Source organism: Jaculus jaculus, chromosome 5 (assembly GCF_020740685.1).
Source record: "Jaculus jaculus isolate mJacJac1 chromosome 5, mJacJac1.mat.Y.cur, whole genome shotgun sequence".
Lineage (NCBI taxonomy): Eukaryota > Metazoa > Chordata > Mammalia > Rodentia > Dipodidae > Jaculus > Jaculus jaculus.
The window spans coordinates 79206712-79224961 of record NC_059106.1 but is presented as its reverse complement, the minus strand read 5'-3'; the positions used below and the strand labels follow the sequence as shown (position 1 = coordinate 79224961).

The window sequence follows — 18250 nt, the reverse complement described above, 5'->3', positions numbered from 1 at the left end:
CCTCACCTGAGCAGTGATGTAAAGAGCCTTATGGAACAGTCCCCTGCTGCTCTGTGACTTCATGCACGACTGCCTTCAGTCTTCCTGCCACCTTCCAGCCCCTTCTGAGCTTAGCTTCCAGATGAGCCTCCTGCCTTCCATGTGCTTTCTTCTGCCTGGCATTCAAGGCCTCCATCTCACTGGCCACACTTGCTCTCCCGCCCCTGTGCTCTAGAACACCCTCCCAATCCCAATGCCTTCCTATACACCCAGCCCACAGCTCTACTGGGCAAGGCTTCACTCAACCTCAGGCTTCTTGACTGTAAACCATAAAGTGGGTGTGAACAGTGTGAACCCCCCATCTGGGGATACTGAAGGAGAATGCAAGTAAGGCAGCCTGCTTGGGGCTTAGCATTTCTTTATCACAGCCTCCTTGAAGGAGCGTGCATGAATGGCTGTGCTTTTCTGCCCTTCTCTCTGTATTTTCCACTGCTGCCTCAAAGACAGTTCCCTCTGCCATTTCCAGTGGAGACTTCTCCCATCTCTGGCCCTTTAGCAACCATTAAGCCATAGGAAAGCTCAGGGGGAAAGTCAGGCATGGTGGCACACACAACATTCAAGACACGGAGGCATGAGGGTTGAGGCACATTTAGGACCATCAGGGCTACACAGCGAGTTCTGGACCAGCTTGAACTGCACGGGACACCATTAAGGGAAGAAGGAGAAAGAGACAGATAAGGGAAGCCCGGACACCCTTGCCTCAACCGTTCCTTGCCACCTTATGATTCTGTTTGTAGAAAGGATTCCTGGTGCTGACAGAATCTGAAAATCCGCTGACTTAAGCCACCCCTCCCACTCCAGCGAGGAACTGAGCCCTTGAAATGACCTGAGGTCATACTGGAGTCAATATCAGGGTTGAACCTGACCCTAAGGACAGAAGTTCCAGCTATTTTTTTAATGTTTTTTTCCCAGACTGGGTTGTCTCTGCCCCTGCAAACAGAAGCAAGTGCTAGAGACCCAGGAAGGGCACGTATGGCCCACCTCCACTCCATCACCCATGGTCCATTAGGCAGGTGCCAACCAGGAAGAAAGCACAGGACACACACAGTTCTGGGGTTACTGCTGGACTTGGGTCAGTCCCTGCGCCTCTTTCTCACAAAGCGCTGGACTGCTTTTTGTAAACGATAGGGCCTGACCCACGCGAGTGCTCAGCAAATGGGAGCACTCTCCCTCTCAATCAATACCTGTTCCATTGATGGATGGTGGGGACAGTGATGGATCACAGCAGATCAAGCAGCTTGCCCCATTCTTGTTGGGCCCTGAAACTGAAACCCAGAGCCAGGGAGAGACTTGTGCAGGTGGGACCCAGAGTAGGTTGAACAGAACGAAATTCAGAGCAGGATTGCCAGGGGTTTGGGGGGGGGTCGTTGAGGAAGCCGATGAGGGTGAGGGTCAAGAGGACAGTGGGGGTGGAGCGTGGGAAACCACAGCATACCCACCTCTCCAGCAGAGGGGCCACTCCTGGGGACCGGAGACAGCTGTTTGCTCAGAAAAGTGTCTTAGTCACTAAAGGCTGTGATGGGGAAAGTCCGTCCTCCTAGTCATCTCCTGGGAATCCGGAAGAGCACAGGAAGGCCTCGGGTGACACTCAGGGCAGCCACCTGTCCTCTCTGCACGGGACTTTCTCTTCTGCCTCCTCTGCTTCCCCATGTACACACACACACCAACTCAACTTTCCAGGGTCTCCAGCTGACACCCCCCATCACTCCCACCCCTTAGGAAGAGCTCTATGTCTCCTCATCTCCAACAGCAGTAGCCCTGTCCCTCCATTACACATGCACCAGCAAGAGAAACCGGCTTCTGGGCCCTCTGGAGGTGCTTCCTGCAGTCTAACTCCCATCCCTCCAGCTGCAGCTCTAGTACCTTTCCTCTTGCTCAGGCTCTGAGGGAGTCGTCACAAGCTGGAATTGAGAAAGAAGACGAGGCTGTCTCTTTGAGTGGAGTAGGTGCTCCAACTCTAGGAGGAAAGGGACTTTGCAGTCCCCCAGAAGGGAAAAGAGGCCTGGGGTTTCCGAGGTGATGGCTGAGCTAAAGGATCAGTGTTCCCAGAACAGACTCAAGTTTAGATAGTGCTGACAGGGACAACCTGAATTCAAGTTTCATTTCTGCCACAGAAAAACCTCGTAGACCGCAACAGCCACTTTCCTCTGCACAGTCTGCATCCAGACCTGCATGCCACCCCTGAGCCCCTGACAAATCCAACAGTTGCAGTCAGGGAAGGGTGGGCAGTGCTGGCTCTCGTTTATGGGGAGAGGCTGGTGCGGTCTAACCTGGGCACCGCATCCACAGTGAGGCTCTGGGGTCTAGAAACCTCTAGTTGCCAGCAGATGATCAGAACATAACCTGCCCAGGGGCACCAGGCCATGGCCCTGGCCAGCCCCAGGAATCCCGAGTGGTGGGTGAGATTCAGGTCAGACCTCAGGAGACTCCCCCCGCTGGGCAAAGGGGAAAGGGTCACTAAGGGCTTGTGATGTGGCTTGCTGCCAAGCCCAGCTTGGGGACCCCGGGTCCTTCAGCCCCTGCCAGCACGCCCACCTCCCGCCCTCCCCCACCGGCGCTCAGCAGATCAATGCTGCTCTGCTGACAGCTGAGAACCGAGCTCGCCTGCCCACCCCCTCCTCGTCCGCCCCTCCCGCTCGCTCGCTCGCTTGCTGCGCTGTGTCCCCCGAGATCCTCCTCGAGGAGCCCAGCAGGGAAGAGTTTGCTGCGGAAGCGCTTCACCCTGGGGCAAGGGCCTGCGGAGGGAGCGGCTGCTGCGGCCGCCGCTTTAGGCAAGGGTAGAAGAAATCACCAACGGTGCAGGGCTCGAGGGGCAATGGAAAGTGCTGGTCGACAAAGTACAGACGGAGGTCAGGTACTTAGCACCTTCAGTTGGAAGTGGAGGTGTTCCAGGAGAAAGTCTGGGTGGGATGTTTATTTATTTGAGAGAAAGAGAGAGGGGGGACACAGAGAGAATGAGAATGGGCACACCAGGTCCTTCAGCCCCTGCAAACTTACTCCAGACACTTGCGCCAACTTGTGCATCTGGCTTACGTGGGTCCTGGGGAATCGAACCAAGGTCCTCTGACTTTGCAGGCAAGGGCCTTGACTGCTAAGCCATCACTCCAGCCCTGGGTGGGATTTGGTAGGCCTTTAGGAGGGCTGTCAGGTCTCTCGATCGCTGGCTCAGCACCCACCTCTTTACATCCCATCTGCCCTAAACCTGGTTTCCTGACCAGCGCAGTGGGGCGAAAGTGGACCCCCCATCGGAGCAGGCAGGCTTGGATAAGGGGGGGGGCTCTTTTCTGGGCAGGGTGGCTCACGGAGGGTTCCTCCCCCATTCCAAGAATGGAAGCTAAGAGGAGGTAGGAAATACACACCCAGGGTTCACTGTACTCTGTCCCCCTTCATTTATATCAGTCGCCCTCAGACAAGCCCTTCTAGTAGCAAGCGGGACTTAGCTGCAACCCGGCAGCTCGCACGCAGCACTAAAGTGCACTTTAAACTCTGCACCACTACAAAGGGCACGACCCGCCGGACACACCTCCTCGCTGGCACCACTGTCCCGCGTGGCACGGTTACGGGCTCCGCACACCCATCTCCACGCGCGTCCATCGCCAGCGTACCCACGCTGCCCCACAGCCACCCAACCTGCGCGCACAAGTAAAACGCTTCTCCACCCACGCACACCTCAACTCCACGGGATACCGTGGTACCGCGCACGACCGCGGCCACAACTGCCTCCACGTCCCACTTTCCACAACCATGGATCTGGAGTCCCAACCCTCTCCCCGCCCCCCCCCCCCGCCACCAGGCTGGCCATCAGGGTCACACGGTCGCCCCCGCAGCCGTGCCCATCGCCACTCGCATACGACCCTCCCCCGACCCCTTCTCCGGTGCGCTGCCCGCGCCCAGCTCTCGGAGGCCCGCCACCGACTCCGCGGCCCGCGCGCGCAGCCCCGCCGCCTCCAACCGCGCGTCCCCTCCCTCCCTCCCTGTCTCCCTGGGCTCGCTCCCTCCCTCCTTCGCTCCCTCCCTCCCGATTTGGGAAGGCGGCCGCGGGGGAGGGGAGGGGAGGGGCGGGGCGGGGCGGGGGAGGGTGACATGTGAGCGGCGCGCCGGCGGCAGGTGGAAAGGCGAGCGGCATGGAGCGCGTAATAAGAGAGTTGGAGTCGGAAAGAGCCGCCCCAGTCGCCGGGGAAGCGGGCGGTCAGTACGGGCTCCGGCCGCCCCAAGGCTCCGAACGGCCGCCCCCGGTCCCGGCGCGGTCCCAACCCGGCCCCTAGCGCCCCCTCCGCCGTGCGCAGCCCCTCGCGCGAGCGCGCGCCCCCCCTCCCGGGTCAGCCCCCCGCGGGTCCCCGGGTCCCAGCCATGCGCCGCTGAGCGCCTTTCCCTCCCCAGCCCCGCTCCCTCCGCCCCGGACCGTACGGGCCCCGGCCCCCCGCCCGGCGCCGCCCATGACCGAGGCCCCCCCCGCGCCGCCTCGGCCTGGGTCTCCAGCCCGGGGACGCCCCCCGCGGGACCGAACTGGTGGCGCTCACGGCCGTGCACAGCGAGCAGGGCGAGGCGGGCGGGGGCGGGGGCGGCTCCCCGCGTCGCCTCGGCCTCCTAGGCAGCCCCCTGCCGCCGGGCGCGCCCCTCCCTGGGCCGGGCTCCAGCTCGGGCTCCGCCTGCGGCCAGCGCTCGTCGGCGGCGCACAAGCGCTACCGCCGCCTGCAGAACTGGGTCTACAACGTGCTGGAACGGCCTCGCGGCTGGGCCTTCGTCTACCACGTCTTCATGTGAGTTAGCGACCCCGCGCCCCTTCGCGGGCTCCCGCTGGGCTCCCGGCTGAAGTGAGCCTGGCTCCCCCCTCCCTCGGTGGGGGACGGCCGCCCGTCCTTGCTCCGCCCCCTGCCCCCCACCCCTGCTCCGCCGGAGCCCCCTGTACGGTGTTCCAGCCTGACCCTCACCTCTGCTCTCCCAGCCCTGACCCCTCATCTTGACCTGTTCTGGCTTCTGACCGCCTCAGCTTTAACTTCTCTTCCCATCGCTGAGCCCTGGTCCTCTGTCCCAGGTACTCTGCACCTGCTTCTTGCCTTATTCCTCTGGGCCAAGGCCCCAGCCGCCGAAGTGGGGCTTCCCGGCACTCTTCTTCGCGTCTACCTTCCTGAGTCCCAGACCTAGAGGACCCCGTGGAACTTCCGCTTTCTGTCACCTCCCCCTAGCTCTGTTAGCTATGATGAGCTCCCACTGGGTCCCCTTGCACGTGCGTCTCTCTAGAGCTAGCCGGTTCGGTTCCCACCTCAAGGCTGGTTTCTAACTGCAGGTGTCTGGGGTCCCCATGGCCCGAACAGGCCTGTGTGCTGGTTCCCACTTTATCTGTGTCTTCGTTAGCCTTGCCCTGCATCCTCGACTTAGCAGCAGCAGGAGGAGGTGCAGCTGCAGTCGTGGCTGCTTCCACCGGCTGCCCTGCCTGTGTTGTCCAGCCTTATCCTGCCCTGCCCCTACCCTGCTGGCTGGGCCCAGCTCGCCTGATTTGCTAGCCAGCCCGTACCAGGCCTGGCTCGGGGCTTGGGGAAAAAGAAAGAGGAGAGGGGTATGTTTGGAAACATTGTAGCTGCTGGCCCCTCCTTCCCTTCACCAGGCTCCTGCAACTTTCAAAAACACTGACCCCTCTTGGATGTAAAGAGTGAATTTTGGCAGCTCTGAGCTCAGTCTTAGGGGAAGGCCTGACCCAGCCAGGAACATGAGAGGTCCCACAGATATCAGTTAAAAGGCCTGATGCTGGGATGCTCAGATATGCCCGGGAGAGACAGCGTGCTGCTATTAATCCTTTCTTCTGCTAGGCTTGGAGGTCCTCATCTTAGGGTCTCATGGGTGTCTTACTTTGTCTACCTGGTGGTCTACCTGGTGGAGAGTCAGTTTGGCTGTCAGACCGAATTTCCACCTGTATGTGAGTGATCCTGTCTTTATCCCCCCACTAACTGTCCAGCACTCTTTCTGCCAGTCTGTTTCCATCCTTTATGGATCTTTCCAATTATCTGTGTGTCTGTCTGTCCATCTGTCTATCCACCTGTCTGCCTGTCTGGCCACTCTTAACCTGGCTTCCCCCAACCCCTGCCGGTGTTTCGGCTTGTCTTCTTTCATGCCCCACTGATGCCTGGTTGCCTGCCTCTGTCTGTCTCCTCAGAATGGGACTCACAGAATCTCAAAGGGGAGCAGGGGAAGATGGCACAGGAAGGGCAGAAGAAGGGAGCTGTCTTGGCCATTAGGGGCTTGTAGGTGGCAGCCATGACTTTGTGCAGAAACCCCACAGGGTGTTGGGATTGTGCACAGCATACAGTCAGACGTTGGGTCCAGGTTGATGGTCAGTGTCCCCAGGGAGGCCTGAGCTATGGGTATAGGGCAGGGCTGCCCAGTGAGAGTGATCACACAACAGCAAGAGGTGTAGCTAACTGATAGAACACTCGCTTATTGTGGGTGAAACCCTGTGTTCAATACCCAGCACCACCAAATGATAAAAAATTTAAAACTAAGCTAGGCATGGTGGCACATGCCTATAATCACAGCACTTAGAAGGCAGAGGTAGGAGTATTGCTATGAGTTCGTGGCCAGCCTGAGAATACAGAGTGAGATCCAGGTCAGGCTGGGCTAGAGTGAGATCAAAACCAAACAAACAAAATTTAAAACTGTCCAAGAGACCTCTCATGTACTCGAGGAGGCTGAGACACTCCAGGGCACAGCTGTCTTCTTCTCCACAGGCTCCTCTTGAGAGGTGACTTTTCTGAGGCATGGTTGGGCCTGGGGAAGTGAATCTGGCTGTGGATGGCATTCCTTAATCCCCAAGCCTTGCCTCTTGGCCTCTAGGATGGTCGCTGGAGTAGAAGGACCCATCGGCTTATCCTACCAGCCACTGTGGTGGTTTCTCTGGAAGGGCCTCCTCTCTTCTCCAAGAGCTAAATCTGACAACACCTTTGTCCCACATCCTGCCCTTTCCGGATGCCAGGAATGCCCTGGCCAGGGGCACACATGTCCTGACCACTTGTCCCCAGGAGTCCAGGGCTGAGGCATTTCTTGGAGCTCTAGCAGAGGAAATGTTGTGTGAAAGTGTCCGGATGTTTAGGGATTTCCGGGAACCAGTCATTGATCTTGGAGGTCAAGGAGGCTGAGGGGCTAGCAGCCCTACCTCTTGGGTGCTGTGTGATATTTTGTTGGCTGCTGGGCCTCTCTGAACATTAGGTCAGAATGGGCAGAAACTCCATCTTTGGGTGGGAAAGAGCTAGGTAAGTTGCTAGGGCCTGTCTGGGCACTAAGATCATTGTTAGTATTGGGACTGGGGGCAGGGGCTCACACAGGAGTCTCCCCTGTTCAGGAGCTCCAGATATGAAGTTTCCTCAAACACTTATTGCAGGGGCTTGCCTATTCTTGCCAAGAAGTTCTTCCTGTAGTTTGATTTCTATTCCTCTCCCCCTCCCAGAGAGACGGGAGTCCTGTGCATTCGGTCAGCTGGACCCTGTTCCCAAAGAGCCAGACTGAGGTGGGTAGGGACCCAGAAAAGAGCCTGGGAGAGAGGACTTTTGGAAGAAGAGGGCTGGGGACACTTTCCTCACACCTGCCAGGTCGTCTCCCCGCCCCCCCCCCATCCCATCCCACCAAGGATCAGCACTCAGCTGTGGAGAGGGAGTGGGCTGTGGTGCTGGGGTATGAGACCTGCCGTCCTGCCTTCTTGCCGCTGCCAGGATGAGGAGTTGGTAGGCTCCTCTGAGCTTGTCCACTCCTGGTCCTACCACCGTCCCCTCTCCACCCCTGCGCCTCCACCTTCCTCAGGCTCTGCTCTCTGTGCTTTATAAGCCCCCATTGCAGGCCTTCTGTTTCCTGACTCTTAGCTGTGCCCCTTCAAAGACTGTGCCAACCTCTGTGGAGTCTGAGGCCTGGAAGGGGCAGCAACAGAGCAAGCCCCCCGCCCCCCAATCCTTCCTGGCCAGTGTCACACATTCATGGCCACTCCCAGCCCCCAGTGCCCAGCGAACTTTCTCTATGTGAAGGTTTACAGTTTTGTAAACATCCTCCCTCAGCCTTGTCCCTGGGGTCAGAAGCTGTGGGAATGGGGAGGAGAGGAGGTGGCCTCAGCTCCTGGGGACTACAGATTCCTCACCCCAGAGCCTCTCTGACCTCCCCCCCCCCCCCGCCCCCTGAGCCTGTGAGGTGGAAATTATCCCAGCACAGGCTACCTGGAGGGCTCAGGAGTTCCCACCAGGTTGCCGTTACAGTCCCATTCTGCTTTGGAGAAAAGGGGAACAGTCACAGGCAGCAGAGGCCGAGGACCGGACTGCCTGCCCGAGCCTGTTCCTTCTGCTCCTGGCAGACACCTGGTGTAGCCCTTGGATTGGAACCTGAACTGAAATTTCTTTTCCTTGCTTTTTGTTTGTTTGTGTGTGGCGTATGTGTGCATGCTTGTGCACATGCGTGCACATGCATGTGACAGCCAGAATTCAACATTGGGTGTCTTCTGCAGCTGTTCCCCACCTTTTATTTCCCCCTCTGGGGAGACAGGCTCTCTCACTGAACCTAGAGCTCACCGATCACCAATTTGGCTAGAGTAAATAGCCAGTAAGGCACAGAGATCCTCCTGCCTCTGCCCCCCCAGCGAGGGGACAACAGTTGCACACTACCATGCCTGGCATTTTACGTGGGTGCTGGGGATCAGAGCTCAGGTCCTCGTGCTTGCATGGCAGGCCCTGTACCCACTGAGCCATCTCCCCAGTCCTCAACTGAAATTTCTGAGTGTGCATACAGCCGCTATTGTGGGACAGGCCTTGCCTAAATGCGTAGACCACTCTCGTCACATTCTTCCGCAGCCTGGTAAGCCCGCTGCAGTCCTCCCCATTAGACACTGAGGGCAAACTGGCCAGTTCACAAGGAAGAGCCTCAGTGTTGCAGCCGCAGCCAGCCCCCAACCTCAGACTCTACAAGAACAGGGCTCCGGTATCATTTGTCTCTGTCCTCAGCACCTAGTACACCCCAGGTAGGGTGTGGGGGTGCAGAGACATCTTATGGAATGGGGATACCCAGCTGCTCCCACTGTTGGGTCTTTCATGGAGCTTGCACAGTCCTGCAGTGGGCCACACTTGCTGTAACCCTGACATGCATGTCCACAAGGGTCCCAGATACACCCACGGCGTCCATGCCAGGAAAGGGCGCTTGGTGTACTCCTGTCCCCACTTTCTCACTGACCACACACATACACACATGCTCGTGCGCGCACATACAGAGGCCTCTGGATCAAGACAGATCACAGGTGACTCCTTCCTGGAGTTTCTGCCTTTCCCTCCCCACAGCCACAGGCTGCCTTTGTGGATGTATGCAGACCTAGAGTTCATCTGGGAGGAAAACCTGGGGATGGGGTGGGACTGGTTTCCCAGATGTTTTATAGAAGCCTGCTAGCCTGAGTACATTCGTCCAACCCTGCAGTGTAAGCCTGGGTACACCAAGGCAACAGAAAGGGGAACACACCAGTCCAAGTTCACACCCAGCCACCCAAGCGTCTGCCTCTCAGGACTCCAACAACTTTGCATTGTGACCGGGATGGTCTAGGAGTGTGACCCACATTTTTTGTGCTGCTCTTTTCATCCCTACACCTTTTCTTTTACCTTTGTAAGGCGTGGGGGAGTAGACACCATCCTATTTCTTTCTTTCTTTTGTTGAGGTAGGGTCTCACTCTAGCCCAGGCTGACCTGGAATTCCCTATGTAGTCTCAGGGTAGCCTAGAACTCACAGTGATCCTCCTACCTCTGCCTCCCGAGTGCTGGGATTAAAGGCGTGCGCCCCCACGGCCAGTGACACCATCCTATTGCTAAGTGGCTCCTTCCTCCCCTTTCGCTCCCCTTGGCACAGTCTCTTCCCTCCTTCCCGCGTTCTCCCTCATGGTTAGGTCAGGCCTCTCACTGTTTGCCTAGCAGACCCCAGCTTCATAGGACGTTCTTTCTTGCGATTGAGGAAGCCTTGCTGGATGTCTGACTGTAATCCCCATCACTGCAAAGCTCATGTCCACACAACACGGGCACTTAGGGAGATGATTATCTTGGTCTGGTGGCAGCGCTTTGAGCAGGTGATTAACTTAAGATTGCTGAAGAGGCCTGGGCATAGGGGGAGGAGTCTCCAAGCCTCAGTCTGCCCCCCAAAGGGGCTGTGTGGGGAGCAGCTAGAGACTTTCTCTTTGCCAAGCCTTTTCCCCTTCTCTCCCCTACTCTTCCCCCCTCCCCCAGAAAGGTTTGCACAGGTTGATCTTCCTGTGGCTGGGGGTCCTGTAGGGGATTCCATGTTTCAGGCTTGGGACAGCTCTGGTGTAGGGGTTGAGGGGCTGCGGGGAGCAGAGGGTGGGAGGACCTTTTCATTTTCTCAGAGCCTGCCCACCTGATGGTCTGACAGTCCATCTGGCTGGGACCCAAGGGCACAGGCTTGAGTCTGACAGATGAAGTTTGTTTCTGGTGCTGTCCTTGTAGCAAGTTGCTTAGCCTCTCAGCTTCAGTTTTGCTGTCTGAACAGTGGGAATCCCAGGTGCCTCTTGGACTCACAGTACTGAGGAGTGAGCGCAGGGGACTCCCTGCAGGCAGGCGTGTCAGCCAGTGTCGTCCTGACAGCTGCGTTTTTACTGTCATAGTTCTCCGCCTGGGAGGACAGGGGTCTACGGCTCAGCATGTGCCCAGGAGACAGCAGGGGCTGAGTTTGTCTGTGTCACAGTTGTGTCAGTGGGAGATCCTCAGTCTGTGCCTTCCATAGAGCATCCCCAGGTCTATATGAGCCTTTGTTTGTTTGTGTTAACATATTTTAGTTATTTATTTGCAAAGAGAGAGAGAGAATGAATGGGTGCTTCAGGGCCTCCAGCCATTGCAAATGAACTCAAGATGCATGAGCCACTTTTTTCATCTGGCTTTATGTGGGTACTAGGGAATCAAACCCAGGTCCTTGGCATTGCAGGCAAGCACCTTAGCCGCTAAGCCATCTCTCCAGCCCCTTGGGTTTTTTTTGTTTTGTTTTGTTTTTTGTTTTTTGAGACCAGACCAGTTTTTCTGTGTAACCCAGGCTCAAGTGATTTTCCTGCCTTAGCTCCTGGGTATTTGGAGGTGTCGGCTCCCTCTGAGCCTCTTACTCACGTGGTCTTATTTAGCCCTCAGAGCTATTGCGTTGGTGACAGTCATCCCCGAGTCACACTGGAGGACAGTGATGCCGGTGAGGGGATGTCACACAGCTGGCAAAGGGCAAAACTCACCTGGGTCCCCGGGGTGAGCAAGCACTGGTTTCTTCCTTTATGGCACAGGTGGCTACAGCCAGTGCATGCTATGCCAGACGTAACGACCAGAGCCCTGCCGGGGGAAGCTGCCAAATCTGAGGGCCTGCTAATCTCGGTGCCTCCTGGGGGATGTGAGTGTGTCTGTGTGCCCTCAGGACTGGTGTGTGCTAGAGTGCCATTGTGTGACTGATGTTTGGGCTGCACAGTGGAACCCAGCAGCTAGGTGACGCTTGGGGTAGGAGGGGCGGCTGGATGTACAGCCTTCGCAGTCAGAGATGTGGACAGGGGTGTGCAGTCTCACTGAGCCAGTGAGAATGAGCCCAGAGATTTTCCTGGGAAGGTGCCCACCCTCACTCCACCTTTCTCCCCAGCCTCAGTATCTCCTTCTGCTAAATGGGCCTAATAGGAAAGAGGATTACTCACTCAGGCATGTGGGCAATGCTGATTGATGGCTGCTGTCTCAGGGCCTGGGATGGGTGGATGCCGTCTTCCAGCATCTTCAACTGGGACCTATTAGTGGAGGGGGGGAGCACTTAGAGGAGCACCTGGTAGGTGCTCCCCACAGGGGCTCTGCAGGGCTGGAGAGAGGACACTAGTCAGGCCTCTGAACTTCCACACAGTATTCCCCTTGCCACAGCACTCCAAGCTCTCTGGGCAACTCTTGCCCCAGGGAAGGATCTTCGTGCCCTGGAGGTTGGCATCTGGAGGTGAGGAACAGGAGGGGCAGCCCCAGGCAGCAGACTAATTGGGCTGGAAGTCCATGGGCAGTGCCAGAGGGAGGCAGGCAAAGGGAGCAAAGAAATATCTTCCTGCCCTGCCAGAGAGTTGGAGAATGGTGGGTAGAGTGGGGTCTCTGGACCAAGAGACCAAGGGGTGGACATCTTCTGTGACTCCTCAGGTGCCTTGCCAGGCAGGTAGGACAGGGGCGCACTTGCTGGAGATAAATGGGTGAAGATCAGACAGTAGGAGGGATTGCCAAATAACTAGGAGGTGGAAAGAGATTCTTTGGGGTTCCCTTTCCAAAACTGGTTACCCCACCTATCAGAGAGAGACAGCGTAACTCTAACTGTCCCTATTGAGCCATGAAAGACAAGAGGGTAGACACATGCTCCCTTAGAGCCCAACTTTGGGAAGGGGCTCAGCTCAGTACCTACTGGCTCTGGAGCAATGGAAGGGGTATCTGTTGCATGTCCTTAGTCCCTCATTCTCTACAGCGCCTCTCTGGGAGCCTCAGGCCCATCCAGGTTGTTATCTCAGGGTTTTATTATTTATTTATTTATTTATTTATTTTTTGCTGGGCAGGAGAGGCAGGGCAAGGAGAGAAGAGGTCGAGAAGAAATAGCTTTGTCAGCACAATATAGGTGCCTTTGCAGTCCTGACCACCACCCCAGTGGGTGCACAGTGGGGTTCCGTGGTTCAGGGAGCTTCCTCTCCCGAGGTGCTGGACCAGCAGGGTGTGGATCTTCCTGTTTGCTCTCTCCATCCAGGCTGTCAACCATCAGAGCCAGGGAGGAGGCTGGGGTGGGGCAGAGTCCGGAAGCCTCAACGCCCCAGCAGGCCTGGGCCTTCATTTCACAGGTGGGGAGATGGGCGTGGGAGAGGACCCCTAGTGACTGGAGGACACAGCTCCTCAAATGGCAGCTTGTCCTGGAGTGGCATGTGCTCTGGGGGACGGGAGCAGGCCCAAATCCAGTCACTCATCATCTGCTTAGAGGCCATGTGTGAGAGAGGAGCGGGTAAAGTGACCCACAAGCAGCCCAAAGGGACTGCAACCTGGGGGATGCAAGGAGGCCCAGTGAGAGCGTCAACAGCTCCTCCAGGATCTTGGGCAGATGTGTGTGTGTTTTGGCGGGGAGTTTGAGGTAGGGTCTCATTCTAGCCCAGGCTGACCTGGAATTCACTATCTCAGGATAGCCTCAAATTCATATCGATCTTCCTACCTGAGTGCTGGGATTAAAGGTTTGCGTCACTACGACTGGCAAAGAGAGCAACAGAGTGAGCTAATGGGCATGCCAAGACCCTCTAGCTGCTGCAAACAAACTCCAGATACAGGTGCTACTTTTTGTATCTGGCTTTACATAGGTACTGGGGAACCTAACTCAGGTCATTAGACTTCGCAGGCAAGCGCCTTAACTGCTAAGCCCCAGTGTGTGTGTGTGTATTTTGAGACAGTGACTCTTTGTGTAGCCCAGGCTAGCTGACCCTGAACTTGGTATACTATTGCTTTCCTTTCCCAAGTGCTGGGATTAAAGGGGTGTGACACCCACACATGCTTGGCACATATTTTTGTGGCACTGGGGATTAAACCCAAGGCCTTATAAATGCTAAACAAGCCTTCTACCACTGAGCTGTATCCCCAGCCGCTCACCTCATACTTTTTATCTTCGAACGCACACTGTTTTACAGACAGGGAGGTTAAGGCATAAAGAAGTAAAGTGACTTGTCCAAGGTCAATACGACTGACAAGTGGTTGAGGCAGGATTTGAACTCAGAGTGAGGCTCTGGGGAGCTATGTGCTTACCCATTGTGCCACCTTGCTCAGGGTCTAAGCCTAAAGACTCACTACCCTCACCCTCACACAATGCTGTGATTGAACTTTGGATCTTATGGTACTAGGGGAACACTGCCACTGAGTTCCCCCCACCCCTGGGACCTTCCCGTAGGACCCTCCCTTCCACTGGCTTTCCTCAGCTGCACACGTGTGTGTGTGTGTGTGTGTGTGTGTATATGTGTGTGTGTGTGTGTGTGTGTGTATATGCACACATACATACATACATACATATATGCATATATGTTTGTTTGAGGTAGGGTCTTGCTGTAGCCCAGGCTAGTCTCAAACTCACAGCAATCCTCCTACCTTGGCCTCCCAAGTGCCAGGATTAAAGGCATGTGCCACCACACCTGGCAGTCTCAGCCGTTTGTTTGTTTGTTTGTTTGTTTGTTTGTTTGTTTGTTTGTTTAAGGTAAGGTTTCTCTAGCCCAGGCTGACTTGGAATTAGTCTCAGGGTGGCCTCAAACTCATGGCAACCCTCCTACTTCTGCCTCCCAAATGCTGGGATTAAAGGCGTGCGCCACCGCGGCTGGCCCTTGGAGTAAGAGTCTTTGGGTCCCTTGCCCACGGGGTCTGCAGAGCTAGGATATTAGGGGACCTGTGGATGAGTTTTGGTCACTGGGCTACGCAGGTGGGCTTTTCCTGTGAGCAGTGGGGAGCTGCAGGAAGATGGGGCGGGGACCCCGGCTTCTTCCTGGGTAAGCGCCCTACAAGTACTGGGCCATTGAGCTCTGCCGTCCACTTTGCGGCCAGCACTGCTGCTATCCCATTCTGCAGTCAGGAAACTTGAGGCCCACCAAGTCACCCCGCTTGTCTGTGTCAGATCCAGGATTTGAACCTATGCCTGTGTCTCCCCTAAGCCCAAGCTCTGAGTGCATTAGCAGACTGGGATGGGGAGAGGGGTTGGGGCGGCTGTGTTGTAAGGCAAAACCAAGAAAAATTAGGACAATGTAGTGACTTTCTCATAAAGCTGAAAACTTTTGACTGAGATTATGTCCCTTCTTTTACAAAGTGATGGGCTAAGGATATTTTTAAAAATGTCCTTACTTGGCAAAATAAAAGTTGACAACCTTACGTAGTCCTCAAAGTGTTTTTGGAAATTTGACCAAAGCATGAAATCCCTGAGTTGGGGCTTCATCCCGGCTCCTCCCTCCTGAGCTTTGGGGCCAGAAGAGGGAAGAGTCTAGGCAGCTGGGGGTGGGGTGGGGTTGCGGGCTAGAGGAGTCTCAGGCCCTGCCTATCAGGACCGGCCCAGAGCTGTTTCCCAAGATTGGGCTGTGGGGGATATGGCCAGCCGGAATCAAGAATGTAATCAAAGCCGGGCGTGGTGGCGCACGCCTTTAATCCCAGCACTCGGGAGGCAGAGGTAGGAGGATCGCCGTGAGTTCAAGGCCACCCTGAGACTACAGAGTTAATTCCAGGTCAGCCTGGACCAGAGTGAGACCCTACCTCGAAAAACCAAAAAAAAAAAAAAAAAAAGAATGTAATCAAGATCAATAATTGTCTGTATGGATTTAGCTCCTACCTCTGCTTCCTGTGGGACACCAAACAGGTTCCCCAACCTCTTAGAAACACCAGTTTCCTTCCTCACAAAATTACTATCACTGAAGAATAGATCAGGACAGCAGTTTTATTTTTTCTATCTTCCCACCATAAGCTCCTCCTTCCCTCAGGCCCTAGACTCCTCATTTCTCCCTTACCTGCACTAATTTGAGCCCCAAGGAAGATCCATTGAGGGGTAGATCAGCCCTGTAAGAGCAGGTTGGCCGGACTAGAAATTCCTTCCCTGGAGAGCCCTGGAGGGCAGCTCAGAGATGCACCAGGCTGAGGTCCCAGGAACTCTGGGAAAATAACACACTCACCAGGAGTCAGAGCCCGTATTTAGTAACAAGATCTTAGCCTGATCTGTAGCCGGTATTGTGCTAAATGGTTTTCACTAATACTTCACGAATTTTCCCTCCCTGGGAGCCCTATGAGGTAGGCCTTGTCATCGTTCCCACTGTGGAGAAGAGGACACTGTGGCTGGCAGCGTAAGCATGAGCCCTTGTCACCCAGTAAAGGGCAGGAAGGGAGGAATGTCTGGAGGATGGGAGTTGGGCTCCATTAAGAAAGCAGAGTGTCCAAAGGCCTAGTGTGTGGGACTCCATGCTTTGTCTTGGCAGTAGCTGAGTGCAAAGATGTGGCAAAGGTTGACATGAGAAGGCAAGAGACCTGTCCCTCCTGGATGGTGTCCAGCAGTTACCTCCCTGACGCTCCACCTCCCCCTGCTCTGGGTCTCCGTAACAATAAAGATAATAATAGCGAGTGCTTATTGGCCTGACCAACCCTGCTCTCAGAACTATCCAGGCTTCTCTCCTGGGCCGCAACCATCCCATGATGTGGGTCCTCATAATGGGCCAATGGTTTAAGCTGAGGAGGCTGAGCCTCAAAGAGGTTGGTTAAGTCACTTGTCTGGGTGTTGGTAGCAGGACTAAGACCCGAATCCAAGCTCTGGAGGCTGTGGCCTCATGAACCTCCCACCCTCAGGGCACCTGCCGCTCAGAGAGGCTGCCCTGGGGAGCAGTTCAGCCTTCAAGTTCAAGGTCCTGCTCCCACTGCACTCTACACGGGACTCATTCCTTCCCTTTGGCTCCCATGCTCTCATTTGGAAAGCTTCGTTGGCAGTCCTGGGGGCAAGTCCTGAGGTGGGAGGGCATAGGGGAAAGGGACAGAGTCATGACTCAGAACCTCTCCTGCTCCCTGGGGCTCATGGGCTAGGAGGGTGACAGTTAACAGGCAGAATAAAAAGTGCCATTGTCTCCAGGCACTGTGGATCCTGCTGGAACCCAGCAAAGAGTAGCCAAGCCTAGTTTGAAACTGGACCAGTTATGGAAGGCTTCCTGGAAGAAGCGGCTTCCACTGAGATAAGAAAAGCCAGCAGGAGCAGGAGCCAGGCCAGCAAAGAGGAGCGAGGGACCAGGAAAAGGGAATAACATGGGCAGGGACCCAGAAGGGGTCCCGTATTGCTTTTGCAGAAAAGACAGCAAGTTGTCAGAAGAGGGGTAGCCCGGAGTGGTGTCCAGAGAAAAGGCTGGGATGTGAACCGCACCAGGGGGTGGGGACAGCACTGGCCAAGGAAAAGGCAACAGAGAAGGGTGGCAGTGACAAGCAGATTCTGGAACCAGCCCAAACTGTGGTGGAGGGAGAACTGCAGAAACCTGGGGTGCCACCTCCTTGGTCCCCTCTTCCTCTGCTTAGCCTGAGGCCCAGCTGCCTGAGTGCCCCTCCACAGCTGTCTGCTAGCTGTGTCCATAGCCTGGCCTCCCCTACCTGGCCTGGAGCCCCGAAACTTTGCCTGTAGGGAAAGCTCTTGATGTGTATGCAAACCCTGACCCCAGACAGGCTTGCTAAACTGGAAGCACCTTGGAAGAGGGAGGGTAGAGCTGGCCCTGAAGCTGGCTGGAAAGGGCCAGTGGATGTGGGTCTGTGGATGTTCCCAGAACAGTGGCCCAGGACAGCTCCATTGGAGCATGCAGGGATTGGCTGAGAGGATGGTGGCGTACTCTGGAGAAGGGAACAGGCCTTTAGAACTGGAGCTCTGCTCCACATCTTTTCTCTCCCCTCTCCTCTCCTCTCTTCTCTCCTCTCCTTCCTTTCTTGAGACCAATTTGATGTATCCTAGGTTGGCCTTGAACTCTCATTGAAGCCAAGGATGGTCTTGAACTCATGTCTCCACCTTCAGAGTACTAGAATCACAGGTGCATACCACTATGAGTGGTTGATGCAGTGCTGAGGATCCAACCCAGTGCTACAGGCCTGCACTCTATCAACTAAATTACATCCCCAGTCTCCCTCTCTCTTCTTTCAGCTTAACAGAGTGTGGAAACCACTGGTCTCAACCCGCTCTCAACCCCCATTCTACTGATGACGAATTCGAGGGTTCAAACTAGGCAGGGACTAAACTCAGGTGGACAGTAGAATCCAGACCAGAACCGAGTCTCAGGAAGAGAGGTTTAGCTATCCCCAGCAGTGATAGGCTGCAGAGCCACACCATTGCTGGCCTGAGCTCAAGTCTTCTCTGGGTGGTCTCAGGTAGGTTTCATAATCTCTCTGAGCCTTAGTCTAGTACTGGGAAGGAGAACCCCCCTCCCACTTGATGGTCCACAAAGCACTTTACAACATACCTGGCCCACTGTAGGCTTTAATTATTGTGTGCTCAGCGAATCCCCTTGAATTCTAGTGGCAGAAATTCTCATAACAATATCTCCTGGAGGAGATGTTATTACACCTTTTCACACTGAGACTAAGAACAAAGAAATGAGGCTGGAGATGTAGCTCAGTGGTAGAGCACTTGCCTAGCATACCAGACCTAGGGTCCTATGTTTGATTCTAGCGCCAGAAAAATAAATAAATAAAATAAAATAAAACAA

The 18250-nt window shown here is 55.6% G+C and overlaps 1 protein-coding gene across 1 annotated transcript in view; it reads left to right on the top strand.

The window, feature by feature from the left end:
* The window catches only part of Kcnq4 (potassium voltage-gated channel subfamily Q member 4), a 74901-nt gene that overhangs the window by 9585 nt on the left and 47066 nt on the right, over positions 1-18250 (top strand). The window contains exons 2-5 of the mRNA XM_045149137.1: positions 3542-3730; positions 3867-3992; positions 4147-4285; positions 4485-4799. Of these exons, the coding sequence (XP_045005072.1) occupies positions 3542-3730; positions 3867-3992; positions 4147-4285; positions 4485-4799 (769 nt within the window). The remainder of the gene's footprint in view (positions 1-3541; positions 3731-3866; positions 3993-4146; positions 4286-4484; positions 4800-18250) is intronic.